The 21,380-nt window shown below is 42.2% G+C and overlaps 1 protein-coding gene across 1 annotated transcript in view; it reads left to right on the forward strand.

The window, feature by feature from the left end:
• The window catches only part of Stat4 (signal transducer and activator of transcription 4), an 80,870-nt gene that overhangs the window by 36,258 nt on the left and 23,232 nt on the right, over positions 1–21,380 (forward strand). Inside the window, 6 exon segments of the mRNA XM_075955992.1 lie at positions 8,135–8,233; positions 10,461–10,553; positions 13,355–13,433; positions 17,157–17,242; positions 18,801–18,952; positions 20,640–20,798. Coding sequence (XP_075812107.1) covers positions 8,135–8,233; positions 10,461–10,553; positions 13,355–13,433; positions 17,157–17,242; positions 18,801–18,952; positions 20,640–20,798 — 668 coding nt within the window.

Genomic DNA, 21,380 nt, shown 5'->3' on the forward strand with positions numbered 1-21,380 from the left:
TACAGTATGTCTGTCTGTCAAGCCATCAGTCAACATAAGTCAATCAAAACAGAAGTGTGACCAGGAGACATAGTGCCTTCAGGAAGCCTGAATATGCACACACTTACAGCTGGTTTTTCACTAGTTTAAACGTGTTGAAGAATGAAGAAAATGAAGAAAAGGCATTAAAATGTACACCTTTTGGAAGTTGGGTGTAGTAGGAAAAGCCTTTACTTCCAACACTTGGAAGACGGAGGCAGGTGGATCTCTATGAGTTTGAGGCCAGCCTGGGTTAATAGTGAGTCTCAGGACAGTCGAGGAACATAGTGAGATTTTATCTCAAAACCCAAACCAAACCATTGAGAGCCTACACCTCATTTCTGTTGCATCGAAGTCAGCTTTGTGCCGGGCGTGGTTGGGGTACACCCAAAACCCTAGCACCAGAGAGACAGAGAAGTAGGGGGTTCAAGGCCGTCCACAGCTACATAGAGATTTTAGGACCATCCTGTGTTGTGTAAGACTCTATCAATAAAAAAAAAAAGGCAAACAAGCAAACCAGTTTTATCTCCAGTGGAAGGGTCGCTTCAGGCAAGAGTGGGTGAGAACTGTCACTCCCATAAATAAATAATAAATAAAATTCCCGAAAACGCAAGCAGAAAGTAGAGTTCCCACGTACGTCCTACCCACCCATCCTCTCTCCCGCTAGACAATCTCTTAAATATTACATTAATGTGGTACACTTGTCTCAGATGATGGTGATTAGCTAAGATCTATAACTCACATTATAGTTCTACGGGTTTCAACATGGAGCAATGTTCCGTCTCCACCACGGTTCTATAACACAAGACAGGTTCACTGTCCCCTCCCCCATACACTCTGTGCTCCTCCAAACTCCTGGCAATCACTGTCTCTGTGACAGTCTTCCTACTTCGCGTGTGTGACGGCGGGGAGGGGGTAACATGTGTTCATGTGGGCGCACACGAATGTGAAGGCCTGGGGTCAAGTCAGAGTGTCTTCCTCGGTTGCTCTCCACCTTATCTTTTGTGGCGGCCTTTTTCTGAACCTGCAGCCCACCGGTCGTCGAAGCTGGCAGGCCAGTTGAGCTTCAGGGACCCACTGTCTCTGCCCTACAGTGCAAGCATCACAAACGTATCCCATCATGCCTAGCTTTTCCATGGCGTTAGACTCGGGTTCCCACGCTCACGTGACAAGGCCTTAACTGAGCAACCTGCCTAGCCCTACCTCCCTAGTTTTAAGTTTTCTTGAAATTATAAAACAAGAACCCTTTCAAACTGACATATTTCTTAGCAGTGTGTATTTAAGTGTATTGTGTCTTCATAGTTTAGAAACGTTTCTTCTAGTACTAAATAATATCTCGGCTCTATGTACTATAGTTTACGTGACCAATAATCCCACTGAAGGATGTTTGCCATCTCTAAGTATTAGCAATTATTAATGTGGCTATTACAAGCTCCCATGTATAGATGGTATTTGTGTGTAAATACCTTCCCAGCCTCCTTAAATAAATACGAAAGAGTGATTGCCGGAGGAAGCGAAAGAGTGTGTTTAGTTTCATAAGGAACTGTCCAACTGTCTTCCCGAATCCCTTTTGTTCTTTAGATCCCCGTTAGCAATGACTGAGAGCTCTCCCCCAGCTCAGAGGATGCGTCTTATATTCGACACTTCTCAGTTGCTGTTGCCATGTGGCAGTCCCGATGTCACTGTTATGGTGTGTGATATAAAATTAGGTCATCGTTACTCATGCGGTTGTCACTTCGCTTGAGTGTTATAACCTGCTGTTGTTATAACACATGTTGTCATCAGAATAGAAACTACAGTTTACGGTTCGGACAGATTACCGTGTGTACAGAACGAGACGAGAACGAGTCAGCGTTGACATTGGTCTAATACACATTTGTTGCTGGTTAAATGATTCAGCTTCATATTTTCTTGGAAAGCAGCAATAAGTGCTTTACGGGATGTAAGAGAGGAATTCACTCACCAGGAGCTAGGTTGTATTCTATGACTGAATTCATGATGTACAGATTGCCAGGCTCACACAGAAAAACTGACAAGAGCAATAGCCAAATTCCTTAGAAGAGATGAAGGAACTCTGAACAGTCAGAAGCCGTAAGAAGTGAATTCTGCGGTGCACAGCGTCAGCCTCAGAACACACACCTGCATCAGGAGCATCCTGCATTGCACTGCATCAGCCTTAGAACACACACCTGCATCAGGAGCATCCTCCAGTGCACAGTGTCAGCTCTAAAACATACGCCTGCATCAGGAGCATCCGCCAGTGCACAGCATCAGCCTCAGAACATACACCTGCATCAGGAGCATCCTGCAGTGCACAGCCTCAGCCTCAGAACACACACCTGCATCAGGAGCATCCTCCAGTGCACAGTGTCAGCCTCAGAACACACACCTGCATCAGGAGCATCCTGCAGTGCACAGCCTCAGCCTCAGAACACACACCTGCATCAGGAGCATCCTGCAGTGCACAGTGTCAGCTCTAAAACATACGCCTGCATCAGGAGCATCCTGCAGTGCACAGCCTCAGCCTCAGAACACACACCTGCATCAGGAGCATCCTGCATTGCACTGCATCAGCCTTAGAACACACACCTGCATCAGGAGCATCCTCCAGTGCACTGCATCAGCCTCAGAACACACACCTGCATCAGGAGCATCCTCCAGTGCACTGCATCAGCCTCAGAACACACACCTGCATCAGGAGCATCCTCCAGTACACAGTATCAGCCTCAGAACACACACCTGCATCAGGAGCATCCTGCAGTGCACTGCATCAGCCTCAGAACACACACCTGCATCAGGAGCATCCTGTATTGCACTGCATCAGCCTCAGAACACACACCTGCATCAGGAGCATCCTGTATTGCACTGCATCAGCCTCAGAACACACACCTGCATCAGGAGCATCCTGCATTGCATGCACTGCATCAGCCTCAGAACACACACCTGCATCAGGAGCATCCGCATTGCACTGCATCAGCCTTAGAACACACACCTGCATCAGGAGCATCCTCCAGTGCACAGTGTCAGCCTCAGAACACACACCTGCATCAGGAGCATCCTCCAGTGCACAGTGTCAGCCTCAGAACACACACCTGCATCAGGAGCATCCTGTATTGCACTGCATCAGCCTCAGAACACACACCTGCATCAGGAGCATCCTGCAGTGCACTGCATCAGCCTTAGAACATACACCTGCATCAGGAGCATCCTGTATTGCACAGTGTCAGCTCTAAAACACACACCTGCATCAGGAGCATCCTGTATTGCACTGCATCAGCCTCAGAACACACACCTGCATCAGGAGCATCCGCATTGCACTGCATCAGCCTTAGAACACACACCTGCATCAGGAGCATCCTCCAGTGCACAGTGTCAGCCCTAAAACATACACCTGCATCAGGAGCATCCTGCTGGCTGACCAGAATGCACCTCATTTCCAGCACAATGCTACTGGAGAAAAGTGAAAATATGTGTTTAATCGAGCAGCTAATGCTAGAGGGTGGGAGGCAGATTCGTCTTGGCAAGATCTAAAATTTCATTATTTGCAGTTTTGGGGATCTAAAAAAAGAAAAGAAATAAAAAAATCTCTAAGGGTACAAGACTCAGATCATAAAAAGCAACCTATCCCTGAACCTATCCCTATTACCTTGTTTCAGTTGGTTACTGCAGGGGTACTCTAATTGAAACAGCACAGCATGTCTAAGAGCAAGATCGGTGGCTGGAGAGATGGCTCAGAGCTGAAACATTTGCTATGCTTGCAGAGGATCTAGGTTCAGTTTCCATCACCCACCCACGCGGTGATTCACAACAATCTGTAATTCCAGCTGCTGGGCATCTGATGCCCTTTTCTGACTTCCGCTGGCCCCAGGCACGTCCAGGGTACATATACAGACGCACAGGAAACACACCTACTCATAGACAGTCGCCACTGAAAGCAGTAGCGCATGGATAAGGGCAGACAAGGCGAGTAGTTAGCAGCCATCTCCCTGTTGTAATAGGAGCGGTGGGGCTGCATCCCCGCACCGGGCCGCCCACATGGCTAGCTTATGCCCCAAAATAATTACACGGAAACTGTATTCTTTTAAACACTGCCTGGCCCATTAATTCCAGCCTCTTATTGGCTAGCTCTTACATATCGATCTAACCCATTTCTAATATCCCTGTAACACCATGAGGTGTCTTACCAGGGAAGATCTTAACCTGCGTCTGTATCCAGTAGGAGAATCATGGTGACTCCTTGACTCAGCTTCTTTCTCCCAGCATTCTGTTCTGTTTACTCCGCCTACCTAATTTTATGTCCTATTAAAGGGCCAAGGCAGTCTCTTTATTTAACCAATGAAATTAACACAAAACAGAAGACTCTCCCCCCATCATCTCCCTAACTACGTAGTGATGTGGTTGCTAATCATGGCGGTATGACTAGACCACTAGTCTAGCTTGGTGCATCAATCAACAAAGCAGTTGGCCGTCCTGGAAGGGATTCGAAGGCCAGTCCTTACTGAGAACTTCTGGTGAAAGTTGCGTTGCGGTATGCCCATGCTCTAAAGAAACGACACTTCCCTGGTGTCTGGACAGCCCACAGGACTGCACTATGGAAACGCAACAGGCAGTGAATTCTGAGCTTACACAAACTTCAGGAAAGTGCACTCGAAAGAAGCAAAGAAGGGTTGGGGATGTGTTTGCCACATTTATTTCATAAGTATTTACCCTTTTATGTATATACGATACTGGTGACTCAAATATCTCTGTCCACTTTGAAACTGAGTTCTTGAATTAAGCAAAAACGCATGTGACTAAAAAGCATTATGTCATAGTTAGTCATCTTGCTTTAGGGTAAAAGGTCAATGCTGGAGATGAATTTCAGTTCATAGCCATGAAAGACTTTAATCACGAGCAATATGTTATACATCTAAATATTTCTTTCAGAAACAGAGAACGACTTACAAAGTAGCTTTTGATGTAATTCTTTCAAGAACTTATAAACTTGATAGTTAAAACAAGCCAGCACCAAGAAAGAAATTTATACAAAATGACACCTGGCTTAATAAAGCAGAATAAATTATTTGTACCCAACACTACAGGATACTCATTCCTTGCAAGTTAGCATGAGATTTTTACAAGTTATGCATATGCTGGGTCACAAAGCAGATATCAACAAACTGGGTCATCGGAGTCTATCAGATCAAAATTAAGCTTTATCAGAAGTTGTATTGTTGCAAAAAAAGAAGAAAATCCCTGTGTCTGGATTTTAGCCAATACACTGCTAAACTAGTCTCGAAGACAAAGCCTGGATGGAAATGAAATGATTGAAAGTGAGGGAGAGTCTACAGAGCTGGTTAATGGGAGTAGAAAATCCAGAAAGATGTACAGATAAAAATTTAGAATTGCTAACAAACATTACAAATACATCATTAGAATCTATAGCAGTGAGCAACTTAGCTAGACTCAAAATCGACACACAAATTTGACTGTTTCTATATATTGGCCACAGGAGGAAGGTATCAGGTGTGCTCCTACAAAACAGTATCAACTAAACAGAGGTTCCCCACCCCCCCGACACAAGATGTTTCGGATCTCCTATGGAGCAGAGAGACATTTTACAATTCTGCTATGACTGGATCAGAACAATATGTATTGCATACCAAATCTCCCTTAATTGCTTTTAAAGATCAAATGATACTGAAACTCTGTGTGTTGGTGGGGGGAAAAGCCCTGGCTAGCACACACCAGGATAACATTGTAGACAGAAGCCCCTGGCTAGCATACATCAGGATAACATTGTAGATAGAAGCCCTGGCTACAAACACCAGGATAACATTGTAGACAGAAATCCTGGCTACAAACACCAGGATAACATTGTAGCAGTCACAGCTGTACCATTTACAACCCCTAATCTCAATGTTCTCTGTTTAGGTCTGTACTTCATTTTTATTAGATTGTTTTTTTCTTTTGATGACCAATTTCCTGAGTTCTTTGTATGTTTTGGAGATCAGACCTCTGATGTGGGGTTGGTGAAGATCTTTTCCTATTCTTTAGGGTGCTGTTTTGCCTTGTTGACTATGTCCTTTGATTTACAGAAGCTTCTCAGTTTCGGGGGGTCCCACTTATTAATTGTTTCTCTCAGTGTCTGTGCTACTGGGGTTATATTCAGGAAGTGGTTTCCTGTGCCAATGCATTCAAATGTACTTCCCACTTTCTCTTCTATGAGGTTCAGTGTGGTTGGTTTTATGTTGAGGTCTTTGAACCATCTGGACTTGACTTTTGTGTACGACAATAGATATGGATCTATTTTCATTCTTCTACATGTTGATACCCAGTTATGCCACCACCATTTGTTAAATATGCTTTCTTTTTTCCATTTTATATTTTTTGCTTCTTTGTTAAAAAGTCAGGTGTTCATAGGTATGTGGATTGATATCTGGTCCTCCTGTCTGTTCTTATGCCAGTACCAGCCTGATTTCAGTACTGTAGCTCTGTAGTAAAGTTTGAAGTCAGAGATTGTGATGCCTCCAGAAGTTCCTTTATTGTACAGGATTGTTTTGGCTTTCTGGTTTTTTTTTTGTTTTTCCATATGAAGTTGAGTATTATTCTTTTGAGGTCTATGGAGAATTTTACTGGGATTTTGATGGGCATTGCATTGAATCTGTAGATTGCTTTTGGTAAGATTGCCATTTTTACTATGTTAATTCTACCTACCCAAGAGAATGGGAGATCTTTCCATTTTCTGGTATCTTTTTCAATTTCTTTCTTCAAAGATTTAAAGTTCTTCTTATACAGATCTTTCACTTGTTTGGTTAGAGTTACTCCGAGATATTTTATGCTATTTGTGGCTATTGTGAAAAGTGATGTTTCTCTGATTTCTTCCTCAGTCCATTTATCATCTGTTTACAGGAGGGCTGCTTTTTTTTTGAGTTAATCTTGTATCCTGCTATATTACTGAAGGTGTTCATGAGTTGTAGAAGTTCCTTGGTAGAATTTTTGGGGTCCCTTATGTAAATTATCCTATCATCAGCACACGGTGAGAGTTTGACTTCTTTTCCAATTTGTATCCCCTTGATCTGAAGGAAAAGATGTTTAAAGAGTGGATATGGAAGAACAGGAACCAGAATAACTGGTTTTACCCCAGTTTCACAGGTGGAAATGATAATTGACACAGAATCTAAAATACTACCACAGAAGTCACAGCCACAATAATGTTTACAACCAACAACCTTCATTTTCTCTCCAGAAAGATCCTTTGGTTCAGTTGTCTGTTTAATCTACTTTTGATTGGTGTTAATTTTCGACTTTTTGGACTGCTAACTTCTTTGCCATTGACCGTTTGACCATTTCATGGGTATCGGTACCCCCTCAAGAGAAGAGGGCAGAGATTCAATTAGCATGCTTGCCTCTTGTGCCTCTTGCTAATCTTGCCTCAAGAAAGTCTGGTAAGGAGGTTTTAACACTCCTAGCTAAATTATGGTTTTTCAGGCTAGAAAACACAGTTCTTGCGGGTAAGACAAATGAGCGCACACCCATTGCTGGGCACTGCGGCTACCTAAAGAGATTCACGACTTTCATTTACAGAAATGTATCTGATGGCTCAATAGTGCCTCAGGCTGCCAATTAACAATATATTAACCTTGGCAATATAATATATACATGCTTCAATGTCCAAGATATCAGGGCTGAAAAGTGGGTTTGGTTTCGCTTGAGTATAATGTTAGTTATGAGTTAGTTAGTTAACTAGTTAGTTAGTTAGTTATAATTGACGTGAATGCCATCAACTGGGGATCTCAGGATAGTCAGTTAGCCTGAAGCAGTGAGCTACCACACGCACAGCTATAACCCTTTTGGTTCTGGAGAACTCACAGGGACATAACCGCTCTGTCCAAAACCTGCCTAGCGCCTAAGTCAGCGGACCCACCAGTGTGTTCAGGGCTTTGATAAAGAAGTCTCAGAGAACTTCTGCTTGGACTTTTGAAAGCAAAGAGAGGAACATTTTCTCCTTAAGTGTCTAGGTTTCCATGACATTGCAAGCGAATAGACATGGAACAGATTGTTAAGTATAACATTTCCTTATGACATATGTGTGTCTTCAAGGCCTTTTATGCTGCCCACTTTTGCTATTTTTCAGGGAAAGTTTCACGGAAATCCCATGCATGTAGCTGTGGTCATCTCAAATTGTTTAAGGGAAGAGAGAAGAATATTGGCTGCAGCCAACATGCCTATCCAGGTAATGTTTTCTGATCCATAATCATATGCATTATCCATTGCCTTGCTGGCTTGTCAGGTCATAGTCTCTGAGTTTGTGATCTTGCTTTCTCCTTGAGTTCAATCTTCTGCAAAATCAGGGTCTTCTTCTGTGTTGTTGGTGGCACCAGCCTTCCTGGCACTCATGCTCAAGGCCTGGGGCTCATCTTTGAGAAGTTTCTTGTCTTTTTTTTCCATATTGGCATAATTACCAAATCTTTTCAAATTCCTGTTTTTTTTTTCCTTTTAGCCGTGTAGTGCTGGCTGGCTTTGAGCTCAGTAGTAGCCGAGGCTGGCCTTGAGCTCACTGTGTAGCCGAGGGTGACCTTGAACTCACTGTACAGCCAAGGGTGACCTTGAACTCACTGTGTAGCTGAGGCTGGCCTTGAACTCACTGTGTAGCTGAGGCTGGCCTTGAGCTCACTGTGTAGCCGAGGGTGGCCTTGAACTCACTGAGGGTGGCCTTGAACTCACTGTATAGCCAAGGGTGGCCTTGAACTCACTGAGGGTGGCCTTGAACTCACTGTATAGCCAAGGGTGGCCTTGAACTCACTGTGTAGCTGAGGCTGGCCTTGAACTCACTGCGTAGCCAAGACTGGCCTTGAGCTCACTAGGCAGCACCGAGCTAAGTTGAGATCCGCTGTGTAGGTGAGGGTGGCCTTGTACTCAGACTCCTTCCGTCCTCCTTCCCAGTGCTGGGATCACAGATATGTGCACCCAGACTAACTACTCTAGATATCTTTCTATTTTCATGGCTAACTTCTAGTCCAAGATCTTACAGTATTAATCTAGGAAGGCAGTGACCACATTTCAGTTAGGTTCCCAGTTCCGCTTTGGACTCCACCTCTCTGGCAGTCTGCCTTCACCCGCTGAGCTTGATTGACACTCCCAAGTCTAAGCTGCTACTCCACTGACAGGAATTTTGATTTACAGAAACTCCCTAAGAGCTTATTTGCCTTAATGTAATTTACGATATATTTTATCTCATTCTTCTGAATGTGGTAAGAACCTAGCAAAGATAAGCAGGGGAATCAACAATCTCTAAGGCACACTTTTTCCGTTAATCCTCTAAATACATAAAACAATACATTTTCTAAATGACATTCTCCGTACTTTAGTGACTCATACAACTTATGAAGATCTAATGAAAGTATCTCTTAAACTATTAACACTTCTAGAAAACATCATAATGAGTGAGGTAACCCAGACCCAGAAAGACAAATGTAACATGTACTCACTCATAAGTGGTTTTTAGACATAAAGCAAAGAAAAACCAGCCTACAATTCACAATCCCAGAGAACCTAGACAACAAAGAGGACCCTAAGAGAGACATACATGGATCTAATCTACATGGGAAGTAGAAGTTAGAAAAAGACAAAATGGCCTGAGTAAAATGGGAGCATGGGGATCATGGAAGAGGTGAGAAGGGGAGGGGGGAGGGAGAGGGAGGGGAACAGAGAAAAATATATAGCCCAGAAAAACAATTAAAGAAACTTCTTTTTTTTTTTTTGGTTTTTCGAGACAGGGTTTCTCTGTGGTTTTTGGAACCTGTCCTGGAACTAGCTCTGTAGACCAGGCTGGTCTCGAACTCACAGAGATCCGCCTGCCTCTGCCTCCCGAGTGCTGGGATTAAAGGCGTGCGCCACCACCGCCCGGCCTTAAAGAAACTTCTAAGGGGCTGGAAAGATGGCTCAGAGGTTAAGAGCACTGGCTGCTCTTCCAGAGGTCCTAAGTTCAATTCCCAGCAACCACATGGTGGCTCGCAACCCTCTACAATGCATCCCAGTACCCTCTTCTGGCCTGCAGTGCAGGCTTACATGCAGGCAGAACACTTGTATACATAACAAATAAATCTTTAAAAAAAACAGCAAAAAGACTTCTAGTCACTATCAGGGTATGGATGTTTTTGTAAGACTTTTGAGTTTTAATAGCTTATTCTCGGGTGATGAAGAACGGTATTGTTTTCATTTGGAAGCTCCAGTTTAGGGCTGTCCTTTTTTTTATTTTACTTCATTTTATTGGGAACCTGGAGCCCGGTGCCTTCTCTGCCAGTAGGGCCACATGCCCAGCTCTTTCAGCGGGAGTTTTAATGGCTGTAGAGTATTATGTACCACATTTATCCAAACCTCAAGTCAAAATAGTATATCCTTGACAATAACCATAAACATGCTTTATCAACAACTGAAATTTCAAGACATTCTTTTTGCAGGGACCTCTGGAGAAGTCCTTACAAAGTTCTTCGGTTTCGGAAAGACAGAGAAACGTGGAGCACAAAGTGGCTGCCATTAAAAACAGTGTGCAGGTGAGTGACATTAATTAGATGTCTCAGGTGAGTGGCCTTAGGTAGCTGCCTGGAAAGGCTAGGGGCAGCCTGTGTGCCACAGGCCAGTGCAGACAGATCTCAGAGGACAGTGGGTTTCCCTCACGCTGTGCTTGTATAGGAAATGTTTCCTTGAGGAGGCTTTTAAACTCAACCTGTTTCTAGTACCAAGCTCGCCCATTATCTGTGTCTTCTAGAGTAAATTGAGTAACTTGTAGCTGGGCGGTGGTGGCACACGCCTTTAATCCCAGCACTCGGGAGGCAGAGGCAGGCGGATCTCTGTGAGTTCGAGGCCAGCCTGGTCTACAAGAGCTAGTTCCAGGACAGGAACCAAAAGCTACGGAGAAACCCTGTCTCGAAAAAATCCAAAAAAAAAGAAGTGCATCCATTTCATCTAATTGGGCTCTCTATTCTTCTATTTTTCTTTATCTGTAGAACCCATTATATCACTCATTTCCTTTGATATTAGTACATTTTGGTTTCTCCTCCCCATCGGTCTTATTCTAGATGTTAGTTTCGTTGATTTAGAAAAGATTATTTTTAAGTAGGACAGACCTTCCACTGTGTTGACTAGAAAGATCAAACCAATTTCCCTTTCCAGAACCTATGCAGTATTCATTTACTTGTTGGTTTTTTTTTATGGAAATCATAATTCTCTAAAACTAAACCAACTACAGGCAAGGTAAAGCTCTCGGTCCACTGGCCAAATTGTAGGCAGAGTTTAAGTGAATGGCCTTCTAAGCGTTTGCTTCCAGTCCTGCGGTTTAATCATCTTCCATAACAAGTAAAGAAGCAGATATGCCTTTGCTCCCATCCTCGCCAAAAAACAATTAGACCCTCAAGGTGAACCTCAGGCCAATGCCTGAGCATACTATGATGCTAAATCATAGACTGTACCGACTCCATGAACGTGTAAAAGCAGACAGGGGCTGTTATATTATATTGTAATGAGGATACTTCTACACATTAATCAAGCACACAGTCTCCAGTATTTTTTGTGGGTAGTGGTGTATGTTAGGTCCGCATCCAGGACTTGGTGTGTGCTAAGCCAGTTCTCAACACTGAGCTCCACGGTCCCCGGATTCGTTGTTAACTCCTAAGAAGTCTGGTATAACCAAAGTGTCCCACGTATAGCTCTGCCTTGATCCTTCCCTCAGGCTCATAGACCATCCCAGGTCTGTGACTATCAGCTGCCAAGGGCTTCTTTGAAATAGTCTGTCCAGGCATGGAGGGAAGGACACAGCCCGAGAGGGAACAGCCAAAACTGCTCTCAAGTTGGTATTAACTCTGTGGTGCCGATGATCACGGCCCTGACTTCCTCGTAGTCTCCAAGCCAAAGCCCAGTACACACCACCTGGTTCCTCAGCTCCTTCCTCTCTGTCCCTGTTCAGCTAGTCCTTTCCGAGAACACCCCCTCAAGATCTCAACTATTATGACTAAGCAGGACACATGGATGGGTTTGGAGTAAAGTCAAAAACAGAAATAAGCAATGCAGACATCTCTCAAGATGCAGGAAGAAAAACTGTTGAGGCAGAATTGTCGTAAACGGTGCTTCTCTGATTCTTCCTTCCTTCCTTTCTTCCTTTCTTTTTTTTTCTTTCTTTCTTAAAGATTTCTGTCTCTTCCCCGCCACCGCCTCCCATTTCCCTCCCCCTCCCCCAGTCATTCTTGTGCACTAGCACAGAGCAGAACCCAACCCTGAGAGGACAAAAGGATCCGTTTTCTCCAGCAAAGGAAGCTATGTGGTTAGCAGCCCCTGTAACTAATTGAGAAATGAGGGAAAAGATGTGGAAAGATTTCCTAAGCAAGCAGAAAAGAGTTGGGAGAGCTAGATAGCTCCGTGATTAACGGCACTTGCTGTTCTTTTATTTTTATTGCTTTTATTGTGCTATATATTTTTCTCTACGCTACTCCCTTCTTCCTCTCTCCTCTTCTACCCTCTCTCATGATCCCCACACTTCCAATTTACTCAGGAGATCTGGTCTTTTTCTACTTCCCATGTACATTAGATCCATGTATGTCTTTCTTAGGATCCTCTTTGTTGTCTAGGTTCTCTGGGGTTGTGAATTATAGGCTGGTTTTTCTTTACTTTATGTCTAAAAGCCATTTATGAGTGAATACATATATTTTTTTCTTAGTCTGGGTTACCTCAATATGTTTCTTTCTAGATCCATCCATTTACCTGCAAATTTTAAGATGTCATTGTTTTTTTTTTGCTGTGTAGTACTCCATTGTGTAAATGTACCACATTTTTTTCTTATCCATTCTTCAGTCAGGGGGCATTTAGGTTGTTTCCAGGTTCTGGCTATGACAAACAAAGCTGCTATGAACATAGCTGAGCACATATCCTTGGGTTATGATTGAGCATTCTTTGGATATATACTCAAAACTGGTATTGCTGGGTCTTGAGGTTAAGTTGTTTTCTAATGCAGAGGACCTATGTTTGGTTCCCACTTGGCAGTTCACAACTCTCTGGCACTCCAGTTTGAGAGGATCTAAAGCCCTCTCCTGAACTTCTCAAACACTGCATGCATGTGTGCTCATAAACATAAAATATAAATAAATATTTCTTTGAGTGTAAGAGCCCATTTAACGTGGTCTTCCAGCAGAATGCAGTTTTCCTGTGGCGGAGCTCTCTGGACATGTAGGCTCCTGACAGATGCTGTTGGAGGCTGGGATCTCCAGTGTATTGTTTAGAAGTACATATAATGTTTCTATGGTGTGTATAAACATTGCAAAATAGTTTAGTATTTCCTTTTGAGCATGCTCTCTTTTGTATAAAGATGACAGAACAAGACACCAAATACTTAGAAGATCTGCAAGATGAATTTGACTACAGATATAAAACAATTCAGACAATGGGTAAGTTATTGCTTTGTCTATAACTATACATAGAGACATAAAAGTAACATGATTATTAAGGTTCTCCGCTGGTAAGAGTAAAGTTGCAAGCAACCTTGATCTTCCTTCTCTGGGTCCCCTACCAGTTTCATTTTTGAAAAATGAAGACAAGGAATATTTCCAGTTTTGCTTTTTCCTCCTCTCCGTTTAAGTTATAAACACATATTTATCTACTAACCAATTCAAAGCAAATCACACGTTACATGAGAAATAACATTCACTACAACAAGTGTCTCCCCGTGGAAGAATATTCTGAGGTATCAGGACTTCAGGGCTGGGTATGCTGCACATGCTTGGAATCCCAACGATTGGGAGGCTGGAGCAGGAGGAAGGAGAATTGGAAGCCATCCTGAGATACATAGCAAGAAACTTCCTCAAAAGAAAAATAAAACTCAACTAATAAAAATAAAAACAATCATCTAGTACAGTCAGTAATTTACTGATATTAAATGAGTTCTCACAAAGTAGAACTCTGCTTCATAGAAAAAATTGCAATGTAGATAAAAGTATTAAAAATAAAAATCACATGAAGTCTCATAATCTACAGATAAAGATGGTAAAAATGTCTTACGTCTTCTCTACATAGTCAAAAACATGTATATCTATGTATTTATCTCCCACAGTACTAGACATTATATATATATATTATTGTGTATGAATTTTTAAAGTTTTATTTTTAAGTATTTCTAAAACATAATTTTAACAATTGAATAAATTTCAAAAACAAAGATACTAAATTTGACTCTGTACTTACACATTAATCTTGTTTATGGTTAGATGATTATAGTTATAAAGCAAATAGTTATAGTTAGATGGATGGAGAAAATGAAAATATTTTTAAGACCTGATCTAAATAGGCAATAGTAGATTGGTACTCTGTGATGTGATTATTGGGATAACTGTTGAGATTCTAGTTGATTCTGTCTGAAATAGTTGACAGGTCTCTGCTGGCATAGATTTGTTGGTTTTGGAAATCATACTTGGCTGTGTCAGCCAATGGAGGACTTTAGACATGTGTCTTATATACATTTTTGATGCTGAAAAGAGAAGCTTTTAGAAGAAAGCATTTAATTGGAGCTTGCTTATAGTTTCAGAGGGTTAGTCCATTATCATGGAGGGGAGTGTGGTGGCATGCAGGCAGGTGAGGGAACAGTAGCTGAGAGCTACATCTTGAGCCATAGGCAGAGAAAGAGAGAGAGACTCTGGGCCTGGCATGAGGTTTCAAAACCTCACTGTCTATCCCCAGTGACACACCTCCTCCAATGAGGCCTCAACTTCTGTAGTCCTTCCCAAACAATTCTACTGACTGGGAATCAAGCATTCAAACTGTAAACAGAGATTGCACTTTAGTTCCTGGTCACCCACACCCGAATCATCACACAAAAACTATATTAATTACATCACTGTTTGGCCTATTCGCTCAGGCTTCTTATTAATTAGCTTTTAGATCTTAAATTAACCCATTTCTATTATTTTGTACTTTATCACAAGGCTTGTGGTTTGTTACCTCTTGCTTCTGGGGCAGATACATGGTGTCACCATGACTCCACCTTCTTTCTTCTCTATCTCTGCTTGGATTTCCCACATTGCTCTATTCTGCCCTGCCAAAGCAGCTTCTTTATTAACCAATGGTAATAAAACATATTCACAAAGTACAGAGGGGAATCCCATATCATAAACATATGAGTTATGGGACTATTCTCATCCAAACCATAACAGGGAAAGATGTAATATTTTTACAATTTTCTTTCTTTTAAAAACAAATGGTTTTTAAAAGAAACCAATAAGCCGGGCGGTGGTGGCGCACGCCTTTAATCCCAGCACTTGGGAGGCAGAGGCAGGCGGATCTCTGTGAGTTCGAGACTAGCCTGGTCTACATGAGCTAGTTCCAGGACAGACTCCAAAACCACAGAGAAACCCTGTCTCGAAAAACAAAATAAATAAATAAATAAATAAAAGAAACCAATATAAACATCTATATTTTTATGGAATCCCCTTTAACCATTCAAACGTTATTAAGACAAACCTAGAAGGCAGTATAGGTGACCATTACCAAATGCCTAATTTTCTGAAGAAGGTGTTTTGTGTTCTTCTATCATCTTCTGGATGTCAAGACTGCCTTGAAATATTTAAAATGTTCATGATTATTTACATGTTCGAATTTTCTCCTTAGAAGAAATTACACTACTTAGGTTTAATCACTTATCAAAGGGATCCATGATCCTAGAAAAGTCGGGAAACACTGACTAGTTCATCAAGTGTCACTGAAGACAGATGGATTCCAATTTCCACATAAGCTGTGAAGTTTAAGAATTACAATATAGCATGATACCCTAGACAATAAAACTATTTTGAGTGTAGCATTTTTTATCTATATTACCTCAACACTTCTTACTTTTCATGTATATTGTAAAGAGTTTAAAAACGAATTCCAAGGTGGTGGTTTACACCTATAACCCAGTATGTGGGAGGTGGAGGCAAGAAGAATTTAAGGTCACTCTCAGCCACACAGAAGTAGAAGGCCAGCCTGGGTTGTGTGACAGCCCACTATAAACAGACAGACACCAAAAAATGGTTTATTTTTATTTTTTATTTTATTTTATTTTTTTGGATTTTTGAGACAGGGTTTCTCTGTAGCTTTTTTTGGGGCAAAAATGGTTTTAAATGACCATTTTTAATTACTTAAATCAACAAGTATTTTCCCCACGTGGATATAAGTGAAATGAAAGAAACAAATTATCTTGTTAATTTAATAAGATAACAAACTACGAATGAGTGAAAGAGAAACAAATTAGAGAGCAAACTGGAAAGTATTGGCTAATAAAATTTCAGTGAATAAAGCAATATACACACAACATTTTACTGTGAGTAGTAGCACTGAAGAAATGGAGAATTTGTGAGCTGTCAAAGCCAGAAATAACATCCTGAAGATTAGTGATATTTGTAGAGAAATTTGGAACGGTGGTTTCGTTGGCTTTTTTTTTTTTATTTTTAAGATAAGCATCCTCAGCCTTCCGCACTTACTGTGTACCGATATTCAAACTAAGAAGTATGGTATTGGTTTATGGCATATCTTCCCATGCAAGGGGCTAAATGATTTTTTATTTTGGTTCATCTTCTGTACTTTTCCCTGACCAGTTCTGCTGTGAGACTATTCCATTTTGTAAAATGGAAAAGTAGACATTTTAGCTTTACTAGTTCTTGTAAGTTCATTAAGACTAACTAACTCTCCCATGCAGAGAATGAACGGATTGGGGAGAAATGGGGAGAGGCCATAGAAGGAGTCTCATGATTTAATCACGAGCACAGGGAATCCCCCTTTTCCTTATATCTAACCAGCATTTTTTTTCCTTAGTGCAGGCAGAACCAGTAAAACAAGCCCTTACAAAACCTTCCTTTGTCTACCACCAAAAACTGAGTGCCAGGTGAAGAGCATCCTTCTTCTGGCACGTAGATAGATGTACGGTCTCTGTGCACACTTGGCTGGAATCCTTCCTGGCAGGATAAGAACATTCCCAGATTGGCCTTCCATGCTCCACACCAGGAGTCCATGTTGTCTCTGACAGCTTAGGTCCCTGGTCCTGCCCAGGGTGTGGGGGTGGATTGAGATGGATTTGGCTTAGGGGGACTAAAAGGCTTGCCCCAGAGGTGAGTATTCTGAACTTGGCCTCCTTTCCTTCGCAGACCACGGTGAGAAGAATAGCATTCTAATGAACCAGGAAGTTTTGACACTGCAAGAAATGCTTAATAGCCTGGACTTCAAGAGAAAGGTGGGTGGAGAATTTTAAATCGGCCAGTTTGCCTGACTTTTTTTCCCCCTAAACCTCATCTTACTGAAAATAATCAAGGCCTCAGATTTTATCAGTTCCATTGACACTGAACGAAAACAAGGAGGTGTTTCCAGAAACTGTCCTTCCTGACTGAGTATACTTGTGTACCCATCCTGCTCCACGCCCCCCTGGCCTCTGAAATGCTGCTGGAGGTATCGTGAACTTAAAACAGGTGTACCGAGTTTTATTGTTTACTGTTTAGCATGCTGAAGTGGGTTACACTACACATTTATAATTAAAACTTGCTCGATGACTTAAAACCTTTTTGGAAAGAATACTATGTTCTATATTTTCTTCTGAGGATGAGATTGTTAAATATTGTCCCCTTTATAAAATCTTCCAAACTCAAGTGTCATTTGTTGGCAACCAAGCATACCATATTTTTTGACTCAATGAAATATTTTCAAGAGATTAAATATTCTTATTTCAATTTTCTCCCTGTCTTTAAAAGGCAATGTCGTTGGGATTTAACCAATAACTGTTAAATCAGTAGGTTCGTTTCTGAGCAATCACTTTTCAGTGAATGAACTTACATGATTCCATATAAGTTTATTTCACTTTAAATTGCTTATAAATATAACTAGGAATATATATATATATATATATATATATATATATAGTGCAAGCGTGCAAGGAATTAATCCAAATGTAGGGCTTTTTATGGAAAATCCGTTTACATTTTACATGTACCATCTTATTTTGTTTGAGAAACAGAATTTGAGAAGGAACTCTGAAAATAACTTAGCTCATCCACCCAGTTACATATATGAGAAACCTAAGTATAGTAAGGCAAATGCTTTGCTCAAGCTCGCAGTGTTGTTGAAGACCCGAAGAGAAACTCCATCTCCCGATTCCTATGCCTAGAAAGTTACTTCGTGGTGTCTCCACGAGCACAAGTAGAGTCTGCTGGAAAAGTAGCACAGAAAGACCCGAGTTTTAATCAGCGTATTTGCAAATAGATGGAAAATCACATTTATTTAAAAAACAAACAAACAAACAAACGTAGAAATAGGCACTGGAGCAATGGCTCCGGGGTTCAGAGAACTGACTGCTTTCTGGAGGGAACAGGTTCATCACCAGTTGAAACTCCACTCCTAGAGGATCCGATACCTCTTCTGGCTTCGGTAGGCACTGCACACACGTACCGTCTGGATGTACAGGCAGACACTACACCTGTACACATATAAACAAGCAGAACAAGCAACTGTTCAAATGCCTGTGTACGACAGCAAGGTTCAGTAGTGGCGCAGAAATTCCCATTGGACACACAGAAACTGAAACACTGGAATGTCTCCTGTGGCCACAATTCTTGTGACACTACCCAGTTGTAAAGACTTTGACGTTTGAAAAGGCAATGCTAGACCAAGTAGGAGCTGGTCTCGATCCAATGTTTGGCTGCTTTTCATCAAGCCTTCATGTCTCAGGTCAGTATGCTGTGTCAGCAAGAGCGTAACCTGGGTGTTGCTGTGTGCGTCTCTTTCCCCGCCTCTGGCTTTAGGAAGCCCTCAGTAAGATGACACAGATCGTGAACGAGTCAGACCTGCTGATGAACAACCTGCTGATCGAGGAGCTGCAGGACTGGAAGAGACGGCAGCAGATCGCCTGCATCGGAGGCCCGCTGCACAACGGGCTGGACCAGCTTCAGAACTGGTAAAGCCATTGACTTTAGTTCTAGTGAAAACCACAGGAAGTGCAGGCTTCGGGGTGCTCGCCACGGGTTACACCAAGCACAGAGGCAAAGGAAGCATCTCCCATGCATAACAATTCCTCAGTATTCAGACATTGATAGCTTAAAAGACTCAAATGAGTTTTTTGAAGCCAGCAATGCATTGTCTGCACGGATGTAAGAAAAATTAGCTTCAAAAATCTTTTTAAAAAACAACTTTTTAAAATGTGTGTGCCTTATGGTATGAGTTAAACGTTTAGTTTTATGCTTTCAAACACATTCACTTTGTCAAGGATGTTGGTCAGGGTTGCAAACTTTCCATTGGAAAGAATTGGGGACTCTAACACACATCATGACTGTAATTAGTAATAGCTTATAAACTTGAAAATTACTAAGTCAGTCTTCTGCTCTTACAAGAAGAAGGTTGTGAGAGACAATACACATGTTTTAGTTTTGATTTGGCCATCCTTCGGTATACAAATATCTCAAAACACCATGTGTAAAACCACAAATATACACAAGGTTTGCTGGCCAGTTAAAAAGAAAGTTCAGCTAGGCAGAGTAACACACACCATCTCAGGGGAGCCGCAAAAGCAGAACAAGACCCTATATAAAAGTATAACACCATTTCAAGTTACATAATCTCCAGCAGTCAACAGCAAGGCGTCTCCTCTTAAAACACAGGCCTGCCATTAAATGTAGACACTACCTTTTTAGATTACAAGATAAAATGTTGATAAAGTTTTCTGACTCACCAACAGAAAATAAGACTGTCTGAGAGAGCAATAGCAAAACACACAGAGAAGCCGGATTGTTCCGTTAAAATTTCAAAATTGCTTTCTGAGGGATAATTCCAGAAAATGGAAGTTTGCCATGCCCCTGCTTGCTCGGGCTTACTTCTCAAGAGAAGTAAAGACGCGCATGCATCATTTTAAAATATACTGATTTTCGTCAATTCTCCAAACCCAGAGAGATCTGCTGTAAAAACAAGACAAGCGACAAAGGGGGCAAGGAAGACCCCAGCCACGGTGCCCACAGTGAAACCCAGCAGGGGCCACAGCTCCTTGCCTGGTCCCTTCTGTCTAATGCTTGAGAGACAAGACCTCTGCTCCTCACACTGGGGCCCCCTCTTCTTCCTAGTCTGTTCCAGTCTTTCTTGGCCTTCACTGGCTAGAACCTAGTTCCTCCCTGCCGTCTCTAAGGAAAGATCCACTTGGATCTCAGAAGCAAGCATTCCCAAATGGTTCAGTCACCGCTGCCCGCTAAAACTCAGGAACAACAAATGTGTGCAGTGGCGGGGAGGGAGGGAGGGAGGATTTCCACACCACAGTCTCCACGCCTTGTACCCTACACTTTAAGTTGGTTTCTCTCCAAATTCTTCATACACACACTTAACAGGATCTCAAGGCCTATTAAAAGGGATTTGGTTCCAGATGTTGACGATAACTCATAAAGGATTTCTGTAAATTAAAAGCCCAAATTAGAAGATATCTAACACGATACATATTAAAAAGAAGAGAAGGTTGAGGAAAAGACAATAAAGACTTGTCATAAATCATCACTGGAATTAAATGATTTCTTTAATTCAACCACTTAATCATTTATTATTTAGTTGCTAAACCAGCTCAGTCACTAAGTGGGGACAAACACCTGTCATTTGCTGTTCAATAGCTTTACCCTGTTGGCAGAAAGTCTTTTCCAACTCAGACGACAACTGGAGAAACTAGAGGAGCAATCGACCAAGATGACTTATGAAGGCGACCCCATCCCCACCCAGAGAGCACACCTGCTAGAGAGAGCCATCTTCCTGATCTACAACCTTTTCAAGAAGTAAGTGAATCGCCTGCACGCTCGCTCGCTGTGACTGTAACACTCGCTGGGCGCGGGGCAGAGTGGGACCGAGTGGTAGGGACCCCAGGAAGCAGTCAGAGAGCCCAGAGATCCCCAGGACCACATTTCCACTCCTGGCTCCTTAATCCGCAGCGTGTGTCTCTCGGCAGCAGACTCAAGTTTTCCGCAGGCACGGTACTCAACCGCACCACCCACCTCCCGCTCAGTTTTCACATTTGAGACAAGAGAAAGGGTTTCTTCTTGCGAGCGCATCCAAGAAACGAGGGTGGGGAGCACTTTATGGGATCCTAATTTTTAGCACCAGAACTCCCAACATTCAGTCCAAAACGGCATGAAATGAAGTCTCTCTTTTGCCATTTTGGGATAAGCAGGGATGTTTATTGAGTCCGTAACGGGTAATTAAGATTTGCTGTTGTTAATTAGGGATGACCTTCAGACCTTTTCCCTGTTATTTTACACTAATGACTTGAGCAACTGCTGGGGAGACAGGAGGTGGGATGGGGGCGTCAGCATCTTCCAGGTGTAAGAAGTCCGGGCTTTGTGGGGAAAAAATCGCATCCA

This window comes from Microtus pennsylvanicus, chromosome 22 (assembly GCF_037038515.1).
Source record: "Microtus pennsylvanicus isolate mMicPen1 chromosome 22, mMicPen1.hap1, whole genome shotgun sequence".
NCBI lineage: Eukaryota > Metazoa > Chordata > Mammalia > Rodentia > Cricetidae > Microtus > Microtus pennsylvanicus.